The following is a 22381-nucleotide window of genomic DNA, read 5'->3' as shown; positions in this document are numbered from 1 at the left end:
CCTTTCCCCTCCCGGGGCGGCATGGGGCCGTAGCTTAGTTCACAGTCTAGAGGCATTTCTGCAAGAAGCCACTGGGTGCCGAAAGTAATTAATTGGCCTCCAGGATCATGGGTGCTCGGGAACGAAGGGGCCGCTCATGTGCGGCCGCTTGGGATCACATCAGGGCAGAGAGTGGCATTAAACCCCTTTCCTAACTTTCAAAAATTTACCTTTAAAACAAATTCTATACAAATGACTATAAATGGTTCTTCATATATTTAATACTAAAATTTAAGTATTAAAAAATTTAAAAAATATTATTGTAAGGTGGTTCACATGGTCTAAACTTAGAAAACATTTAGTTCAAATATCTATAAATATCATTAATGATTATTATTTACAAATAATTCTGCTGTTATTTTGAGTATAAAAACAAATTTTTTGCTTATTTAGTTGATGGCTGGTAATTTTCTATTCTCTGTAGAAGTATCTCTGAGTATCCAGGAGAATAGTACCTGAAAAAGAAAATGTTTTATTAGATGTATGTGGAAATTTCAGCAAAATAGACACAAAAGATTTAGTATAAGGCATTTATCTGAAATAATTCAATGAGTTATTTCAATAATAACTTGTTATTTCAATAATAACAATGAGTTATTTCAATAATTCAATAAGCCTCAAGTACACTCTGAATACTATGCTCCAAGAATGCTTTGTACACTAGCCTCAGAGACTATATCAGAGGGAGATCACCATCTCACAAATTGTGCTAGATTAACCAACCAGTGTAATGGTACTACAGGTGGTCCCTCAAGTACAGCTGGGAGTGATGCTTGAGCACAGATCTGGAAGTAGCCTCTGAACACTGTCACGTGTGGCACCAAAACAGAAGCAAAGGAGCAAAGCTGAAAAGTGATTCATACTGTTTTTTTTAATTTTGATTTTCTTTTTTATTGAGGGACAGTGATTTACAATATTGTTGATAATGGTTTTCCGTTTGCATATTCCAACACCACACCCATCACTGGTGTGTCCAGTAATGGTATTGTTTGAGTGATCATAACTACTAGATTAATTTCACTAGTTAGATAACAATATAACATTGTCACTGTCATCCCGTTGCTCATCGATTTGTATGAGTGGGTACCAGTAACGTCTCTCATTGTGAGATTTATTGTTACTGCTTTTGGCATATACAATACACCACGGGTAGCTTGCCAGGCTCTGCTGTGGGGGCTCAATACTCTTGGTAGCTTGCCGGGCTCTTCGAGAGGGGCGGAGGAATTGAACATGGGTCAGCTGCGTGAAAGGTGAACGCCCTACCGCTATGCTATCACTCCAGCCCAATATATAATAACCTGCATTCTTATTGACTCAAAGATTACTCTCAATGTATGTTTTAATTAAATTTAGTCACTGATAAACTAAAAAATTCTCAGTGTACAGTTCACATTAAAGAGTCAGTTAATAAGTGGTTTACAAATATTCTAGCATATAAACATGGAAAATGAGCCTTTTTCATTGGTTCACGGGCATCTATAGTATATACATTTATGTGTTTGGACGGAATTTTCTATAAAATATTTGATATCAAAGTAGTTAATAGGGATCAGGATGATAGCTCACAAGTTAGAGCACATGACTAGCAAGTGCAAGATCTGAGTTTGATCCCTAGTGCTTTTCGGGCCCAAGTTCATCAAACTTGGGTATGGTCTCTATTAAAATACTGATAAATACATTAGATTGATGGATTGTGGAGTGTTTCATATACCACGGAAATAATTTACATGTCTGAAACTAAAGATTGCATATAAATGTATATAAAATAAAATTTTATATATGATCATACAATATCACTGTATCACTGTCACCCCGTTGTTTTTCGATTTACTTGAGTGGGTGCCAATTTAAATACATGTAATTAAAATATTTCACAAAAGTTGAAAGAAGTAGGCCTCCTAAGGTGTTTTTGCCCGATAAACTTAACATTCTAAGCTGTGCTTTGCAGGGGCTAGAGAGATGGTACAGTGAGTAAGGCACTTGCTTTGCATGTGGTCCACCTGGGTTCAAGGATCAGCACCCCATATGGATCCCCACAAGTGATCCCAGAGTGCAGAGCTAGAAGCAAGCCCTGAGCACTGCTGGGTGTGTCTCCTTTCCCCCAAAAAATCAAGTTTTGCTTTGTCCTTTATTAGATATCTTTATCTATTCTCAGATTCTTGATTATAAAACTCATAAATATGACATTAATTTCTTCCACAAATTTTCTTGTAGAAAACAGATAGTGTCTCAGTAGTGTGCTTATTGACAATGGGATGGATACATACATACACAAAATGCTATTATAGCATTTAGTATACCATTATACCATTTTTTATTATAAAGAATCTAAATCTAAAAGCAGAAAAAGTACAGTATTATTTGGAACTTTTCAAGATCCATTTTCCCACCTTACTATTTCCTCTGGGTAGCACTCATTAATACTGTTGATGTATTCTTGAAGGAGAGAACCAGGTTCTGCTTTTATCTCTTGAATCTTTTTAAGTCCGCCACTTGTTACAAAAAGTTGTCGAGCTTTGCTATCATGTGGTAGTACCTTGAAAATGAAGCACAAAGATATGTCATTATTTCTATACCAAGTTGAATTATTACTGCTTAAAGGCATTAATGTTCTGGGGCTGTAGCAATAGCACAGCGGGTAGGGCATTTGCCTTGCACGCGGCCAACCCGGGTTCGAATCCCAGCATCCCATCCAATATTTCTGAATAATTCCTGAGTGCATGAGCCAGGAGTAACCCCTGTGCATTGCTGGGTGTGACCCAAAAAGAAAAAAAAAGCATTAATGTACAACATTACCTGCAATATAAGAGCCTAAATTTGCTGGTGATTTAAAGGAAAATGAAGTCCTTTTATTTTATTTATTTATTTATTTTTAAATTTATTTTATTAGTGAATCACCATAAGATAAAGTTACAGACTTACAAATTTTCATGCTTGTGTTTCAGTCATACAAGATCGAGTACCCATCCCTCCACCAGTGCCCATTTTCCACCACCAATGGTTCCAACATCCCTCCCACCACCCCCACCCTGTCCCCTTCACCCCACCCTGCCTCTGTGGCCGGGCATTCCCTTTTGCTCTCACTCTCCTTTTTGGGTGTTGTGGTTTGCTACAGAGGTATTACGTAGGCGTCATGTTCAGTCTATAGTTTATTTTCAGCCCATATCTCCTATCCCTAGAGGGCCCACCTAGCACCCTTTGCTTGGTGATCTCTTCTCTATCAGAGCTGCTTCTTCACCTAGCATGTGAGGCCAGCTTTCAAGCTGTGGAGTAATCCTCCTGGTATATTTATCTCTACTATTCTTGGGTGTTAGTCTTCCATTCTGTTACTTCATATTCCACAAATGAGTGCAATCTTTCTATTTCTGTTCCTCTCTTTCTGACTCATTTCACTTAACATGATACTTTCCATATTGATCCACCTATATGCGAATTTCATGACTTCAACTTTTCTAACAGCTGCATAGTATTCCATTGTGTAGATGTACCAAAGTTTCTTTAACGAGTCATCTGTTCTCAGGCACTCGGGATTTTTCCAGATTCTGGCTATTGTGAACAGTGCTGCAATGAACAGGTGCAGATGTCACTTTTACTATACTTTTTTGTTTCTCCAGAATATATTCCCAGAAATGGTATTGCTGGGTCAAATGTGAGCTCAATTTCTAATTTTTTGAGAAGCATCCATACTGTTTTCCAAAAGGGCTGAACCAGTCGGCATTCCCACCAGCTGTGAAGGAGAGTCCCTTTCTCCCCACATCCGTGCCAACACCGGTCCCTTTTGTTTTTTTGGATGTGGGCCAGTGTCTGTGGTGTGAGATGGTATCTCATTGTTATTTTGATCTGCATCTCCCTGATGATTAGTGATAAGGAGCATTTTTTCATGTGTGTTTTAGCCATTTGGATTTCTTCCTTGAGAAAGTTTCTGTTCATTTCATCGCCCCATTTTTTGATGGGGTTGGCTGTTTTCTCCTTATGGAGTTCAACCAGTGCCTTGTAAATCCTTGATATCAACCCCTATCAGATGGGTATTGGGTGAATATCCTTTCCCATTCTGTAGACTGTCTTTGTATTCTGGTCACTGTATCTTTTGAGGTACAGAAGCTTCTCAGTTTAAGGTAGTCCCATTTGTTTATCTCTGTTTTCACTTGCCTGGTCAGTGGTGAGTCCTCTTTGAAGATACCTATAGCTTCAATGTCATGGAGGGTTTTGCCGACCCTGTCTTCAATGTACCTTATGGATTCTGGTCTAATGTTGAGGTCTTTAACCCATTTTGATCTGACTTTTGTGCATGGTGTTAGGTATAAGTCTGAGCCCATTGTTTTGCATGTTGCCAGCACCATTTGTTAAAGAGGCTTTCCTTGCTCCACTTTACATTTCTTGCTCCTTTATCAAAGATTAGATGATCATATATTTGAGGGTGTGTGTAAGGATATTCTACCCTGTTCCATTGGTCTACAGCTCTGCCTTTGTTCCAGTACCATGCAGTTTTAATTATTACTGCTTTGCAGTAGAGTTTGAGGTTGGGAAAGGTGGAAAATGGAGTCCTCAGAATACATTAATTTTCTATGTTGTGGACATTGAATGAAGGCAATGAACATAGCACAGGCCATGAAGATTCTCTGGAATACACGTGGAAAGCAGAGTCCTCTGTTTACAGCCTCTCAAGGTCTGTCACTACCTACTAGACTCCATATGGTTGTGTGAAAACATCTCCAGGAAACTGCATGAATTTCATAAACAAATATCTCACTGCTTCAGACCATTATACCTTTGTAAAATGAGATCTAAGTATTCCTAGCTGAGACCAGAAAAACTATTAAAAGTTTCTTATTAGTATAAATGATGTTTTAATTTTTTGTTTTGTTTTGGGGCCACACTGGGTAGTGCTCAGGGCTAATCCCTGGCTCTGAACTCAAGAAACTCCTAGAAAGGATCAGGGTTTCTGGGGATAACCTAGGTCAGCAGCATGCATGCAAGTGCCCTACCTGGTGTACTGTCACTCTAGCCCTGCTCCATGATTTTTATGTGCTAACATACTATCATTTACTCCCTGGGAAATACACACAAAAAGATAGAACTGTGAATGTGAGTAAAATGAGGAAGAAGAAAGTGTGAATTATTTATATGAAGTTTATTAACTTACATACTTTTATTATTATGTATGTATCACTGTCAATATATTAGCAAGAGTTAAGAAGTAAAATGATGTCCCTATTTTCAAGTGGAAAGTATTGGCATGGCAGAAGAGAAGCTAATAATTAATTTCCATTTTCTTCTAACACCACTTCTAGGCTAAGAGCATTTCTTACCTTACTGAACTGTCCAACCACATGCTTCAGAATATTGGGAGGTGCTTCATACAGCAAAGGCTCAAGGGCAGGTAAGTAGGTGCATTTTTGTAAGACACTCTTCATGGCTTTTTTACTCTATTGAAATACAGACCAAAGTTAATTACTGAAAGCTTGCTAAAAGTTCATGTCTTGTGTTTCTAAAACTAAAAGCGAAGCAAATGTCGCAATCTAACTTGTAGTTGCTTTATTTTCATTTTTTTCAAGTATATATCCGTAAACTTCCTATCTTGGAACCAGGAAGTTATCATTAAGAGCTGAAGCACACATCTTATATGTACCAGGCCCTAAGTCTGACCCTGAGGAACTCAAGGTCCTTTGATCACCACCTGAGTAATCCTGGTGGCCCCCAGCACAACTCGACCTTAGCAGCACTACATTGCCAGGACCAAGCCCCTGTCAGGCCTGGCACTACTGGGCCAATAGCCTCAGGACTGGCCCTAGGTTCATGAGCAATGCTATGGAAACACCCCCACCCCCTGACCCCAAAACACAGAGAGAAAAGGAAGAGAAAAGCTCCCATGTTTCATTGGTTTTAATCATAGAATTCTTTCTGCTAGTTGATTCACATTAAACCTTGAGATAAAGTGAATTATTGAATGCTTACAAACACCTCTGAGGAAATTAAAACTATAAACCAAAAAGTATATTCAAAATATGTAAATTATTCTACCTCATGAATAGAGATATATAAAGTATAACATTATAATATTTCCTATCCATAGGCAATAGGCAATATAATGAGAAAATACTTGTAGAAAGTCATACTAAACATGGTATGTTCTTAAAGAGGTGCCTGGTTTATAGGTATTTATTCAGAAAAATTTGTTGTGTGTAGCTTATGGCTGGAAGCAGGAGACAGAATCTACTTAACTGGATTAAGTAGATTAATCCAGTTAAGTTGGATAGTTGAGGGAGAAAAACTCCCTCAACTATAAAGATGTATCAACCACAGATCAAATGCCCCCTACCTGCTCCACTATTTCCCTGCCTTTAAAATTATTCGTATTTTTTTAAAGCAAGTTTCTTTTTAAAATAAGCAACCAGGTTTATGATTCAAAAACATGGATGTCAAGTAGTACAATGGCCACGTTTCCAAAGTAGGTTGAATTCCTGGCCCCACCTGATCCCCCCCCCCACGAGCAGTTTCCAGGACATGGAGAGTCCTGGAGCACCAGCAAGTGTGGCCTGCAGGCTCCAGAGCACTGGGGGGCCTGAAGAATCTGCAGCACTGCTGGACTGAGCAGACCATGTTCTCTGGCCCTTTCTTGAACTGCCAGCCTGAATGGCCAGTGGGGGCCCCTGGCCTTCTGGGCGCTGCTTGGAAGCACCTCTCATCCCTGTCCCACATTACTGATTTCTGGAGATAAGGCTCATCCATTTCCAAAGAACAGTCACTTCAATTATTTTGATAAATTTCTTTTTTTTTATTGCTTTTTAGGTCACACCTGGCAATGCACTGGTGTTACTTCTGGCTCTGCACTCAGGAATTACTCCTGGCGGTGCTCAGGGGACCATATGGGATGCTGGGATTTGAACCCGGGTCGGCCGTGTGCAAGGCAAACGCCCTACCCTCTGTGCTATCACTCTAGGCCCAAAATTTCTATTTGTTGACTCACAGAAGCAGCGTGCCTATAATGAGTGCATTCTAAATCACATATTTCAAAGGAATGCAGAACTAACCTTTAGAGAACAGTTCAGAATTCTGCCCTTACTTTTATTTGAAGATCCTCGGAAGTGTCTCCTGACATGTACAAAGAAAGCAGAACTGGCAAAATATTGCTGACCGCCACCGCCTTTGCGTGCTCTGGGGTATGTCTGCCAATTTGTCCTAAGGCCCAAGCAGAAGCAGCCTTAATGTGATGCTCTGGTTCCTCCGACAAGCACAGGGCTAACTGGGGTACACCCTGCAGCATTGATGAAAAGAGCAAGTGTTAGTGATTAAAGAGTCTCACCTAGAACCGGAGTGATAATGCAGTGACTGTAGGGTGCTTGCCCTACACATGGTCAACGGGTCCCCGAGAACCACCAGGAGTGATTACTGACTGAGTGCAGTGCTAGGAGAAACCCCTGAACATCGCTGGGTGTGGCTCAAAAACCAAAACCAAACACACAAAAAAGAGAGTCCCATATTGGAATTGTTTTGTCCATGTTCTAAATGACTCAAAAAATGGACCCATCATACAGAGCTGCCCACTTTCAAGTCAATAATTGAAGGATAACATAGCCTCAGGTAGTTTAGGTTTATTGGGTTACTCCCATCACAGTTGGATGTAATCCTGTGTTTATTTGTAGCTTCTTTCTTAGTGTTCTGTTGACTTGTATATGTTGTTTTTCTCTTCTCCTTGAGTCCTTTGCATAGTTTATTCAGAGCCATGTACTTTTGTATGAACACAGGAAGACTGTAGCAAATGCTATGCTTTTGTGACCTGGGAGTCATTTGACTCTACATGATATTTTCCTCCTGGGCATCTGTTCTCTCGACCCAAGCCTCAGCTGCCCTTACTTCCTAGCACCCCCAAAAGCAGGGTCCTGACGAGGGACGGGATGGACCGAGAGCAAGCGGTGAGTTATGTGCTACCCTAGCATCGAGATAGGCCTGGCCAAAGTTAACTAAGAGCTTAGTTAATGCTTAACTAAGAACTTGGCCATGGACAAATGCTGTCATGTTCCAAAAAGTAAGAACTAGATTCAGACCCTGCTAGTGTTAGGAATGATTAATCTGGCCTGGGTGCTGTAGTCTGAGTCTGTGGCAAGATGTTGCCAGGAGAGCTACCCTACAAGCCTCAATGTATCTCTTGCTATGTCCACACAAAAATAACTAGTATTAAGATGTGAATTAGTTCTTGGACTAAGGAAAGGAGGAAAACCTTAAGAGGTATTTTTCCTGCTGGCAGTCAGGAAGGGCCTTGGAATGCCTGGCCCTCAGGAAGGGCTTTCTTATGTTGATTTTGCTACCTGACTATGGGTAGCCTAGAGGGCAAGGTGGGAGAGACAAGTAGGGGGAGAGAATAGTGAAAGAGGATCATCCAGAGAGAGGCCGTAGCTAGGAGTGTGGGAGATGAGAAAGAAGGAAGATTGAATAAAGGGTAACTAATCAGCAACCAGCTTGGTCCTCGTTCTTTCTTTGCCTGTCCTTGGCCAACTGCCGTCCGACCCAGCCCATACACAGCAGTTTCAGAGCACCGAACACAGGCGGTGAGACAGAGCCGCCAGGAGAGCCTGCGAGTGCACACGTCCTTTACAAATAATGACTAATTTACTCGTTGGTATTTACCATCTAAACTGAAAGGCATTGACCAAAGATGCCACAGAGTACAGGCAAAACCAAATTTCATCGTGATAACTTAAAAATGCCCAGGATTTAAGACCTTTCTGTTTTTCTTTGTTAAAAAAATGTTAACTTTAGGTTTGGATAGATAGTACAGTGGGTAAAGGACTTGCCTTGCACGAAGCCTACCAGGGTTAATCACTAGCATCCCATATAGTTTCCTGAACCGGTCAGGAATGATTCCTGAGTGCAGAGCCAGGAGTAACCCCTGAGCACTGCTGAGTGTGGCCCCAAAACCAAAACCCAAAAAAGAAAACAGTTAACTTAAAATTCATTCATAATTGCCTTTCCACAATTATAATAGGCGATATTAACAGATTAAAATTCAAATCTACTGAATTTTAATAATAGGAGCAAGAATTATATTTAAGTATATTTTAGATAAAATAGACTTCACTAAAACCTGTCCTGAAATAGTATATGAATATGCATTCATTTGGTCAACTTTTATTTTTTTTAATTTATTTATTTTGAATTAGTGAATCACCGTGAGGGTAACAATTACAGATTTATACATTTCTGTGCTCATGTTTCCCTCATACAAAGTTCGAGAACCCATCCCTTCACCAGTGCCCATTCTCCACCACCAGTACACCCAGCATCCCTCCTACCCTCCCCAATCCCATCTCCCCCCACCCCACCCTGCCACTGTGGCAGGGTATTCCCTTCTGTTCTCTCTTTCTAATTAGCTGTTGTGGTTTGCAATAAAGGTGTTGAGTGGCCACTGTGTTCAGTCTCTAGCCCACATTCAGCCCACATCACCCTTCCCCGCATGGCCTCCGACCGCTTTATACTTGGTGATCCGCTCTCTGAGTTGCCCTCTCCCCAGAATGTGAGGCCAGCCTCCAAACCATGGAGTCAACATCCTGGTACTTATTTCTACTCTTCTTGGGTGTTAGTCTCCTACGCTGTTATTCTATATTCCACAGATGAGTGCAATCTTTCTATGTCTGTCTCTGTCTGACTCATTTCACTCAGCATGACACTTTCTATGCCGATCCACTTATATGCAAAATTCATGATCTCCTTTTTTCTAACAGCTGCATAGTATTCCATTGTATAGATGTACCAAAGTTTCTTCAACCAGTCATCTGTTCTAGGGCACTCGGGTTTTTTCCAGATTCTGGCTATTGTAAACAGTGCTGCAATGAACATATAAGTGCAGATGTCATTTCGACTATACTTTTTTGCTTCTCTGGGATATATTCCCAGCAGTGGTATTGCTGGGTCAAATGGGAGCTCAATATCTAATTTTTTGAGAATCGTCCATACTGTTTTCCAAAAGGGCTGAACCAGTCAGCATTCCCACCAGCAGTGTAGAAGGGTCCCTTTCTCCCCACATCCTCTCCAACAGCGGTTGCTTTTGTTCTTTTGGATGTGTGCTAGTCTCTGTGGTGTGAGGTGGTATCTCATGGTTGTTTTGATCTGCATCTCCCTGATGACCAGCGATGTAGAGCACTTTTTCATGTGCCTTTTGGCCATTCGTATCTCTTCCTTGGGAATGTTTCTGTTCATTTCTTCGGCCCATTTTCTGATGGGGTTGGATGTTTTCTTCTTGTAGAGTTCAACCAGTGCTTTATATACCATTGATATTAACCCCTTATCTGATGGGTATTGTGTAAATATCCTTTCCCATTCTGTAGATAGTCTTTGTGTTCTGGTCACTGTATCTTTTGCGGTGCAGAAGCTTTTTAGTTTAATGTAGTCCCATTTGTTGAACTCTGTTTCTACTAGATTGCTTAGTTCCGTGTCATCTTTGAAGATACCTTTATCTTCAATATCGTGGAGGGGTTTGCCGACCTTGTCTTCAATGTACCTTATGGTTTGTGGTCTGATGTTGAGGTCTTTAATCCATTTTGATCTGACTTTTGTGCATGGTGTCAGGTCGAGGTCTAAGCCCATTCTTTTGCATGTGGTTGTCCAGTTGTGCCAGCACCACTTGTTGAAGAGGCTTTCCTTGCTTCACTTCACATCTCTTGCCCCCTTATCAAAGATTAGATGATCATACATTTGGGGTTGTGTGTAGGGATATTCCACCCTGTTCCATTGGTCTGTGGCTCTGCCTTTGTTCCAGTACCATGCTGTTTTAATTGTTACCGCTTTGTAGTAAAGTTTAAGATTGGCGAGGGTGATGCCTCCCATCATCTTTTCCCCAAGAATTGTTTTAGCTGTCCGTGGGCATTTATTGTTCCATATGAATTTCAGGATTGCTTGACCCATTTATTTGAAGAATGTCATGGGTACCCTTATAGGGATTGCGTTGAATCTGTATAATGCTTTGGGGAGTATTGCCATTTTGACAATGTTGATTCTCCCTATCCATGAGCAGGGGATATGTTTCCATTTCCTCATGTCCTCATTTATTTCATGGAGTAGCGTTTTATAATTTTCTTTGTAGAGGTCTTTTACTTCCTTGGTTAAGCTGATTCTGAGGTACTTGATTTTCTGGGGCATGATTGTGAATGGGATTGCTTTTATTCATGTCCCTTTCCTCTGCCTCATTGTTTGTGTATAGGAAGGCCATGGATTTTTGGGTATTGATTTTGTAGCCTGCAACTTTACTGTACAGGTCAATTGTTTCTAAGAGCTTCTTAGTAGAGGCTTTAGGCTTCTCTAGATATAGTATCATATCGTCTGCAAATAGTGAGAGTTTGATTTCTTCCTTTCCTATCTGGATGCCCTTAATCTATTTTTCTTGTCTAACAGCTATTGCAAGTACTTCCAGTACTATATTGAAGAGAAGTGGTGAGAGTGGGCATCCTTGTCTTGTGCCTGATCTTAGAGGAAAGGCCCTTAGTTTTTCCCCGTTGAGGATAATGCTTGCCGTAGGCTTGTGGTAGATGGCTTCGACTATCTTGAGGGAAGTTCCTCCAAACCCCATTTTGGTGAGGGTTTTCATCATGAAAGGATGTTGGATCTTGTCAAATGCTTTCCCTGTATCTATTGATATGATCGTATGGTTTATCTTTACTTTTGTTGATATGATGGATTATGTTGATTGATTTCTGAATGTTAAACCATCCTTGCATCCCCGGGATGAATCCCACTTGGTCATGATGATCTTTTTGATGAGTTGTTGGATCCTATTTGCTATCATTTTGTTGAGAATCTTCGCATCAGTGTTCATCAGGGATACTGGTCTGTAATTTTCTTTCTTAGTGGTGTCTTTGTTTGCTTTTGGTATTAGGGAGATGTGTGCTTCATAGAAACTGTTTGGGAGAGTTCCTATTTTTTCAATTTCTTGGAAAAGTTTGAGGAGAACTGGCAACAGGTCTTCTTTAAATGTTTGGAAGAATTCACCAGTGAAACCATCTGGGCCTGGGCTTTTGGTTTTGGGGAGAGTTTTGATTACAGTTTCAATTTCCTTAACATTGATGGGTCTATTCAGGTATTCCAAGTCTTCTTTGTTCAGTCTTGGGAGATTGTTGGAATAAAGGAATTCATCCATTTCTTTTAGGTTCTCCTGTTTTGTGGCGTAAAGACCTTCAAAGTAGTCTCTAATGATCTTTTGAATCTCACTGGTTTCTGTTATGATGTCCCCCTTTTCATTTCTGATTTGATTTATTAGGGTTCTGTCTCTTTCTTTCTTTGTGAGTCTTGCTAGCGGCTTATCAATCTTATTTATTTTCTTGAAGAACCAAGTCTTTGTTTCATTGATCTTTCGGATTGTTTTTTTTTTTTTTGGTTTCGATGTCTTTAATTTCTGCTCTAATTTTTATTATTTCTTTTCTTCGGTATGGTTTGGGTTCCTTTTTCTGGTCCTTTCCTAAGGTCTTGAGTCGTGAAGTCAAGCTATCTATGTGGGCCCTTTCTTCCTTCCTGAGGAATGCTTGGAGAGCTATAAATTTTCCCCTTTCCACGGCTTTAGCTGCGTCCCATAGGTTTTGGTAGCTAGTGTCTTCATTCTCATTTGTTTCTAAGTATCTTTTTATTTCTTCCTTGATTTCCTTCCTGACCCACTCATTGTTCAACATTGAATTGTTTAATTTCCAGGTGTTTGATTTGATTTTCCATATTTGTGATTGGTTAGCTTCTATCTTCAGCGCATCGTGGTCTGAAAAGATGGTTGATACAATTTCTATTTTTCCGATTCTTTTGAGGTATGTTCTGGGGCCCAGTACATGGTCTATTTTAGAAAATGTTCCGTGTGCACTGGAAAAGAATGTGTATTCTTTCTTTTTGGGATGTAAAGCCCTGTATAGGTCAATTAGGCCTCTCTCTTCAATTTCTTCTTTCATTGTCAGTGTTTCCTTGTTGAGTTTTGTTCTTGTCAATGTATGTAGGGGCGATAAGGCTGTATTGAAGTCTCCAACTACTATTGTGCTGTTAGTGATGTCTTCTTTGAAATCTGTTAGGAGTTGTTTTAAATATTTAGCCGGTTGTTCATTAGGAATGTATACGTTTAAGAGTGTGATTTCTTCCTGTTGTACATATCCCTTGATAAATAGAAAATGACCTTCGCTGTCCCTTTTAATCTTTTTCAACCTGAAATCTATGTTGTCGGATACCAGGATGGCCACTCCAGCTTTTTTAAGGGAGTTGTTTGCTTGCAGGATTGTTTTCCATCCTTTGACTTTGAGTCTATGTTTACTCTGTTTGTTCAAGTGTGTTTCTTGCAGGCAGCAGAATGTTGGGTTTAATTTCCGGATCCATTTTGCCACTCTATGTCTTTTGATAGGTGCATTTAGGCCGCTGACATTGAGAGAGATTATTGTGATGGTGTTTTGTGTCATCTTTCTGTGGGATTTGTTGTTCTTATGGGGCTCCTACTTGTCTTATTGGGCTCCTACTTGCCCCTTTAGACCTTCTTTCAAGTTTGGTTTTAAGTCTATGAAGTTCCTGAGCTGTTGTTTATCCGAAATATAGTGTATGGTTCCTTCGAGTTTGAGTGAGAGTTTAGCCAGATAAAGTATTCTTGGTGAGGCACTCATTTCGTTGAGTTTTTTCACTATGTCCCACAATTGTCTTTGGGCTAGGAGGGTTTCCTCTGACATGTCTGCTGTAAATCTGAGGGGTGCTCCTTTGTATGTGATTTCCTTCTTTGACCTTGCTGCTTACAGAATTGTGTCTCTATCCATAGCATCTGTCATTCTGACTATGATATGCCTTGGAGTCTTTTTATTTGGGTTTCTCTTTTTTTTTGCTGGTACTCTTCGGACTCCTTGTATCTGGATGCCTGCCTTCTCCAGCTCTGGGAATTTCTTAGCAATGATGTCTTTGACTGTGTTTTTTTCATTGGGGTTACTTCCCTGTGGTTCTGGTACTCCAATGATTCTTATGTTGTTCCTCTTGAAGTCATCCCCCAGGGCTCTGATTCGCTCTATAGCCATTTCGGGTCTTTCGCCATTATTTGTTGCTGTCTATAAGCTTTCTGCAGCTCATCTTCAAGGTCGCTGATTTTTTTTTTTAATTTATTTATTTTTAATTAGAGAATCACCGTGAGGGTACAGTTACAGATTTATACACTTTTGTGCTTATACTTCCCTCATACAAAGTTTGGGAACCCATCCCTTCACCAGTGCCCATTCTCCACCACCCGTAAACCCAGTGTCCCTCCCACCCTCCCCAATCCCATCTCCCCCCCACCCCACCCTGCCACTGTGGCAAGGCATTCCCTTCTGTTTTCTCTCTCTAATTAGCTGTTGTGGTTTGCAATAAAGGTGTTGAGTGGCCGCTGTGCTCAGTCTCTAGCCCTCATTCAGCCCGCAACTCCCTTCCCCCACATGGCCTTCGACTACAATGTAGTTGGTGATCGCTTCTCTGAGTTGACCTTTCCCCGGAACGTGAGGCCAGCCTCGAAGCCATGGAGTCAACCTCCTGGTACTTATTTCTACAGTTCTTGGGTGTTAGTCTCCCACTCTGTTATTCTATATACCATAGATGAGTGCAATCTTTCTATGTCTGTCTCTCTCTTTCTGACTCATTTCACTCAGCATGAAACTTTTCATGCCCATCCACTTGACTACAAAATTCTTGACCTCCTTTTTTCTAACAGCTGCATAGTATTCCATTGTATAGATGTACCAAAGTTTCCTCAACCAGTCATCCGTTCTGGGGCATTCGGGTTTTTTCCAGATTCTGGCTATTGTAAACAGTGCTGCGATGAACATACATGTGCAGATGTTGTTTCGATTGTACTTTTTTGCCTCTCTGGGATATATTCCCAGCAGTGGTATTGCTGGGTCAAATGGGAATTCAATATCTAATTTTTTGAGAGTCGTCCAAATTGTTTTCCAGAAGGGCTGAACCAGTCGGCATTCCCACCAGCAGTGAAGAAGGGTCCCTTTCTCCCCACATCCTCTCCAACAGCGGTTGCTTTTGTTCTTTTGGATGTGTGCTAGTCTCTGTGGTGTGAGGTGGTATCTCAAAGTTGTTTTGATCTGCATCTCTCTGATGATTAGTGATGCAGAGCACTTTTTCATGTGCCTTTTGGCCATTCGTATTTCTTCCTTGGTAAAGTTTCTGTTCATTTCTTCGCCCCATTTTTTGATGGGGTTGGATGTTTTCTTCTTGTAGAGTTCAACCAGTGCTTTATATACCATTGATATCAACCCCTTATCTGATGGGTATTGTGTAAATATCCTTTCCCATTCTGTGGATAGTCTTTGTATTCTGGTCACTGTATCTCTTGCGGTGCAGAAGCTTTTTAGTTTAATGTAGTCCCATTTGTTTATCTCTGTTTTTACTAGATTGCTTAGTTCCGTGTCACCTTTGAAGATATCTTTATCTTCAATATCGTGGAGGGTTTCGCCGAAGGTCGCTGATTTTGTCTTCGGCTGTTGAGGGCATCTACTGAGATTTTTTAATTCATCTATTGATTCCTTTATTTGTGTGACTTCCATTCGTAGGTTTGAAATTTCTGCTCTCATTTCTTCCTGCATTTTCTTGGTAGACCGTTCCAGTGCTTCATTCATCTCCTCCCTTAACTTATTGGATGTCTGTTCCATGGTTGCTTGGAGTATGTCGACTCTCCTCCAGATTTCCTCTCTGAATTGTTTATCTGAGAGGTCATAGATGTGAGTAGCCCCTGTTGATGTTTCTGGAATCTTTTCTTCTCCCTCTCTTCGTGGAGGGGATTTTTGCTGCTTCTTCATATTGTTACGGAAGTGTAGAGTTGGAACTTTGTAGTTATTTATTCCTGTTCCCTCTTGTTGTGGGAAGGAGGGGCTCTGGTTGTGCTAAGCTTCCCTTATTCACTGATAGGTTTTATAAAGTTAGACTAAGCTAATGGGTTTTTTGCATAAGTGGTTGAGATGACTAAAGTGCTTTTCAAAGAAATAGACAATACTTATTGTGCTAAGGTCAAAAATAATAACTGCGGCCGACGGGAGGCCACACCCACTTTGAAATCACGCCCACTGAGATACAGGCCACGCCCCCAGTATCTTCCTGGCGGGGTCGCAGTTTCTCGCAGGTGTGTGGAGCGCAGGGAGGCGTTTCCCGATGGTTACCTGGTCAGGACATGTGAGCTGGGGCGGCGCTGGGGTTGACTGACAGCGTCGGCAAAGTTGGGGGAGGGTCCAGAAGAGCCCAAGCCGGCAGAACGCCGACTTGGGGGCAGTTTCTCGCGGGGCCATGGAGCACAGGGAGGCGTTCCCCGATGGTTACCTGGTCAGGACGTGTGAGCTCATTTGGTCAACTTTTAAATCATAGTTTTGTCAAACATAAACGATTGCTTTTGTTACTCAGAATGGGCTTTGCATTGGGTTTTAATTTTACTTAAATCATCAAAACAATGAACTAAAGGGCCTCAAATTCATAACAGTTTATACATCCAAGAAAAGATAGCATAAACTATCTTTGAGGAGACAGCTCAAATCAATGGACCTTATGCTTTACATGAGGGAGTCCTGACATGGCATGGAGTGGCCCCTATAACATTACCCTACAAGTAATTAAATATATACCCAAGAAATCACTAAATAACTAAATCAAGGGTTAACTCCAGATTCTGTATAGGCATAAATTGCAAACTAATTTGAGATTAGTAATTATCTCTTTGAACTTAGTACCAGGGAACTCATATCTCATGTTTATAGCTATAATAACAATGTCCGAAAGATGTATTTTTCCCCTCCACTCTTAAATTCAGTTATGAAGACCAATTCCAAAAGAAACAGGCAATATTTATTCACTGACTTACTGTTTTACAACAATGACAATAACAAAAATGTGTCAGTCAGTACCATTAGTTAAGAGCTATCTTAACTTGAGTAGACAAGTTTCCAGAAAGCCCATAACTTTTGAGACACAGCAAAGGAAGACAGTGCTATCCGTCCTTTCACCAAAACTCTAACTCACCACCCAATTTTCACTGGGTTGCTTGCTTTCTTAGTGTTGATTTTTAGGAGTACTTTGTACATTTGGAAATTGACACTTTGGTGAAGTAGACTGTGCAGTAAGCATCTCCATTCAGTAGGATATTGTTTTAGTGATAGTAATTTCTTTTTCTGAAGAAAAAATTTAGTTCAAAGTAGTCCAATTCATTTATCTTTTTTTTTCCCCTCTCTTCTTTTGGAGCTGAGTCTCAAACATTTCTAAAAGTTATGTCAAGTAATCCTGGGGATGTAGCTCAGTGTTAGTACACGTGCTTTGCATGTGTGCAGGCTGGGTTCAATTCCCAACATTGCCCAAAAATAAATATAGCCTCCCAAAAACAAACAAAGAAAAAAACTCCCCAAATTTACATCAATTTCTGCTATTAGTCTTTGTGTATGTATTTCATGCTTCCAGGTCTTACATACAAATATTTAATCCATTATGAGTTAGTTTTGAATTAATTTGTATGTATTGTGTTAGATCTAATCTAGTTTTATTCTTTTGCAGATAATTTCCTAGTTTTCCCAACAGTTATTGATGAGACTTTCCTTGTTCCATGTAAGTTGATTGTCATAAATCAGTTGTGCATATACATATGCCTTTTTTCTGGGATGTCTATTCTGTTCCATTGATTACTGTGTGTTTTAAATTCTAATACCATGCATGTTTTATTAGCATAGCTTTGTTAGCATAGCTTGAAATCATGGAATGTGATACCACCATTCCTATTCCCTTCTCCTCAGGAATGTTTTTGGTATTTGAGGTCTTTTGTAGCTCCAAATACATTAAACACATTTCATGAATTTTCTGTTTTATTTCTGTGAAGAATTATAACTGGATTTTGATGAACATTTCATTCAAAACATATTATTTCAGGTAATATAAGTTTAATTATGTTAATACTTCCAGTCAATGAGCACAGAATATTTTCCACCATTTTTATGTCTGCCATTCTTTTTAAATGATACCTTATAGTTTTAATTTTATATGTACAGACCTTTATAATATTTATTTGAATTTATTCTAAGGTATTGAAGTTTTTGATTAGGCAATCTCACATATAGTAAGTTTATTAAAAATTAGGGGGCCATATCCTGCTGTGCTCAGGGCTTACTTCTGGTTGTATGCTCAGGGATCCTCCTGGTAGAGTTTAGGGGTTCATATGTGTCACTGGGGATTGAAGCTGGATTGGCCATGTGCAAGGCAAGCAGCTAATCTGCTGTACAATCCCTCAAAATACTATAGCAGTTGTTTTTAACTGAGGTATACTTTACATGATAGCAAATTTGCTAAAGTCAATCCTTCAAGATAGAAATATGCTATTTAATTAGATAATAAAACTCAGATATTTTATCCGTATTAAACCTTAAAAATTATAAGCAAAATAAGCCTTACTTGAAACATTGCTTTGGGAAACTTACTCCTAAACATCAAGATAATGCTTAAATATTCTTCAGGTAATTACTTAACTCAGTCAGATGTCTCTTATACTCCATGGGAGTGTTTAATCTGTTTCTGTCTTGGAAAATCTCACTGCAATAACTAGAAGAAAATGATGCAATGCAAGCGCAAACCTTAGAAATGATCACTGCCATGGCCAGGTTCTCAGAATGAGCTGCAACATAACCGAGCATCATGATCCCAGGTAACCGTGTGTTTCCTTTGCAGGATCCGATGCAGTCAATCATGGCAGCCACTCCTCCAGTGTTAACGATCAACTGGGAAAGCTAAGAAAAAAGGGAGCTCTAGTTTATCATGACCTTAAAGCATAAGATGACCTGTCAATGTTTAGTTTGACAAACTTTGTATGTTAGACTTAAAAACATAGAGTAAGGTTTGAAATGAATACATTGAATAAATATACAAGTATAATGCTATTTCAAATGTATGAACGTATCCACTATTTTACCCTGTGGTTCAATTTTTCAGGCATCAGCAAGACAACATTTATCCCTACCCATGATCATGAATGTCAAAATTCCTCACTTAGACATTTGTCCTAGGTTTAGTTCATAGCTAGCTAATTACTGAAATATCCAATCATATAGTATGAAATAATTAATCATTGAACTAATTAATAATTAGTAAAACAAAATAATGATTACTTTAACCTTGAAATATTGTAATCAATAAAGGTGTTAGGTGAAATAATGTATGGCCCTTTAATGTTTAGTAAAATGAAATTGATTAATCCAAATATAAACAGGAAAAGATGAAACTTCAAAATTCATCTAGGCTTCCTTAGTTTCAATTGATTTCAAGTCTTAGAATTCATAGCAGATTTGGTAACAGAAGCTATGAAAAATAATTATATTGAGTATGGTTGGTTTCTCCTACCCTAGAGGTTTACCATAGTTTACAACCCCCAAATTGATCTAAAACATTAAAGTTTTAAAGGTACCTTTATTATTTTACAATATAGAAAATGTTTTAGACTCAATTTCCATTGATGCTATGAGAGGGTCTCAACTGGGAGTACTTTTACTCTCAGAGATACATATGGAAATACACGAGACAATTTTGATAGCTATGGCTCAAGGATTGTGTGTAAAAGTTGGGGACACTGCTAAACATTCAGTTTGCAGAGTAGAGGAGAAAGTTGTATATCAAAGAATCACTGGTACTCGTATGAACAAGGCTGAGCTCACCAGATTATAAGGCCTAACACTTGAACCTTAGGGAAAAATTGATAAAAACTAAAACTAAAGAATGGGGAAATAATTTGAGTGGTTGAGCACATACCTGACATATATGACGCCCTGAGTTTGGTCCCTGCTACAGCAAGGCTTCTAGAACACTGTCAGAGATGACTCTGGTGGCCTTTAAGTGGCCCTGGTGACCCCTAGAACTGCTGCGTTAAGCATCAAAATGTCAGATACAGATGACCACCAACAGTGGCCCCAGTGCCATGAGATGTGGACCTTACTGCAGTAAGCTAAACCTCACTATGTATTATGTATTTAAAAACTTTGACTTTTATTTATTTATTTTTTACCTCAGGTGTATGTTTTGCAATCTCTCTAATTAAAGTGGAAGCATTTTTTTTCACGAATTCATCTTCATCTTTCAGACAGGTGAGTACAACAGGAAAAATCTCTGCTTCTACCACCATTTCTGCAAGATCCACAGAATGTTTTGCAATCTGACTGAGTGCTGAAAGAACTTGATGCTGTAAAGCAAAGACCAAAATAAAGCAAAACATGTGGAGTCCACTGCAGAGTTCAGATGTAATCTCTTAAATGTATTTAAGTTGTAAATACCTTGTATTAACTGTTTCAATCTCTAATGATTTTGGATGGTCAAAGAATATGACCTTTGGAGTACTTCTGTTTTTAATCATTAATAATATAACTTTGAATTATTTAAATTTATTTCTTAAATATACAATATTTATATAAAAATGACCAAGCAGTACTGACATCTTATTTTTGGCATGATAATATAATTTTTAAGAAATTTCCATTGCTTAGTTAAAAATTTTTAAAATTCAGGTGGAGGAGCTCTCCGATCACCCCCCGCCCGCAGTCTGAAGAATACCCTGGTCATCTTAGTCACTATATGTTAATAGTCAACTAGCCTATCCTATCCTAATTTCACAAAAACTGTCAGTGAACACATTAAGCTGCACAAAAAGTCCTTTGTAAAAAGATCATAGCCCCACGTCTTCAATTGAGGCCCCTCTCAAGCTAAGGAAGAGCGCCTAACAGTAAAGCCCATAATAACATGAAGAAATATCGAAAATTCCCACCACAAGGACAGATGGAAAAGAGGATCTCAAAAACCTCAACAGAGACTTCCCAGAAATACAACCTCTTTTCAGATAAAGAATTCAGAGAGGAATTTGTGAAGATGGTTGACGAACTCAAAACAACTATGGAACGAACATCCAATAAATTAAGGGAGGATATAGATGCAGCATTGGAACGGTCCACCAAGATAATCCAGGAAGAAATGAGAGCATAAATTTCAAAGCTACGAACAGAAGCGATACAATTAAAAGAATCGGTAGATGAAATAAAAAAACTCGGTAGGAGCCCTCAATAGTAGAATGGCTACAGCCGAAGAGAGAATCAGTGAGCTTGAAGACGAGCTTCAGAAAGCAAATAGGCAACAACAAATAATGGCAAAATAACTCAAAATGGCTCTAGAACGAATTAGAGTCCTATGGGATGACCTCAAGAGAAACAACATAAGAATCATTGGAGTACCAGAAGCACAGGGAACCAATCCCAATGAAAAAAACACAATTAAACACATCATTGCTAAGAAATTCCCAGAGCTAGAGAATGCAGGCAGCCAGATCCAAGGGAGTCCGAAGGGTGCCAGCTAAAAGGGACCCAAACAAAAAATCCCCAAGGCATATCATAGTCAGAATTATAGATGCTGTGGATAGAGACACAATACTGCAAGCAGCAAGATCAAAGATGGAAATCACATACAAAGGACCACCCCTTAGATTCACAGCAGACCTATCAGAAGAAACCTTCCAAGCCCGAAGACAATGGTGGAATATAGTGAAAAAACTTAATGAAATGAATGCCTCACCAAGAATAGTTTAGCCGGCTAAACTCTCATTTAAACTTGAAGGAACCATACACTATTTCACGGAGAAGCAACAGCTCAGGAACTTCATAGACTCAAGACCGGCTACTATAAGACAAGGAAAAAACCTACAAGAATAACAAGCCCTACAGAAAGATGGCACAAAATCCCATGACAATAATTTCTCTTAATGTTAACTGCCTAAATGCACCAATCAAGAGGCACAGAGTGGCAAAATGGATTTGGAAACTAAACCCAACTTTCTGCTGCGTACAAGAAACACATCTGAATAGTCAGAACAAACACAGACTCAAAATCAAAGGATAGAAAACAATCCTGCAAGCAAACAACTCCCTCAAAAAAGCTGAGGTGGCCATACTAGTATCTGACAACATAGATTACAGGCTGAAAAAGATCAGAAGGGACAGCGAAGGTCATTTTCTATTCATCAAGAGATATGTACAACAGGAAGAAATCACACTCAAACATATATGTACCTAATGAACGACCAGCTAAATACTTAAAAGAACTCCTAACAGAATTTAAGGGGGTCTTAACTAGCACCACGATAGTAGTTGGAGACTTCAACACTGCCCTATCACCTCTGGATAGATCGACAAGAACAACACTCAGCAAGTAAACAATGGCTATGAAGGAAGAAATGGAGGAGACAGGGCTAATACACCTATACAGGGCTATACACCCCAAAAAGAAAGAATACACAATTCTTTCCCAGCACACACGGAACATTGTCCAAAATAGACCACATTCTGGGTCACAAATTATACCTTAATAGAATTGG

At 39.5% G+C, this 22381-nt stretch overlaps 1 protein-coding gene across 5 annotated transcripts in view; it reads right to left on the bottom strand.

Annotated features, from left to right (window-relative positions):
* Nucleotides 1-286: 286 nt before the first annotated feature.
* SPAG6 (sperm associated antigen 6) overlaps nucleotides 287-22381 on the bottom strand; it is a 45964-nt gene continuing 23869 nt past the window's right edge. For 2 of the 5 annotated variants that reach the window (XM_055147181.1, XM_055147180.1), the window contains exons 6-11: nucleotides 20033-20206; nucleotides 18612-18764; nucleotides 7103-7294; nucleotides 5349-5465; nucleotides 2430-2575; nucleotides 288-494 (exon numbers count right to left, since the gene is read on the bottom strand). In XM_055147181.1, the coding sequence (XP_055003156.1) occupies nucleotides 425-494; nucleotides 2430-2575; nucleotides 5349-5465; nucleotides 7103-7294; nucleotides 18612-18764; nucleotides 20033-20206 (852 nt within the window). In that variant the 3' untranslated portion in view covers nucleotides 288-424. Of the gene's footprint in view, nucleotides 495-2429; nucleotides 2576-5348; nucleotides 5466-7102; nucleotides 7295-18611; nucleotides 18765-20032; nucleotides 20207-22381 lie in introns of all 5 variants that reach the window. The other 3 variants (XM_055147185.1, XM_055147184.1, XM_055147182.1) reach the window with 3 other exon arrangements.

The sequence above is a fragment of the Sorex araneus genome, chromosome 9 (assembly GCF_027595985.1).
Source record: "Sorex araneus isolate mSorAra2 chromosome 9, mSorAra2.pri, whole genome shotgun sequence".
In the NCBI taxonomy this organism is placed as follows: Eukaryota; Metazoa; Chordata; class Mammalia; order Eulipotyphla; family Soricidae; genus Sorex; species Sorex araneus.
Note: the sequence above shows the minus strand (reverse complement) of the source record. Positions and strands in the feature narration are given on the sequence as shown.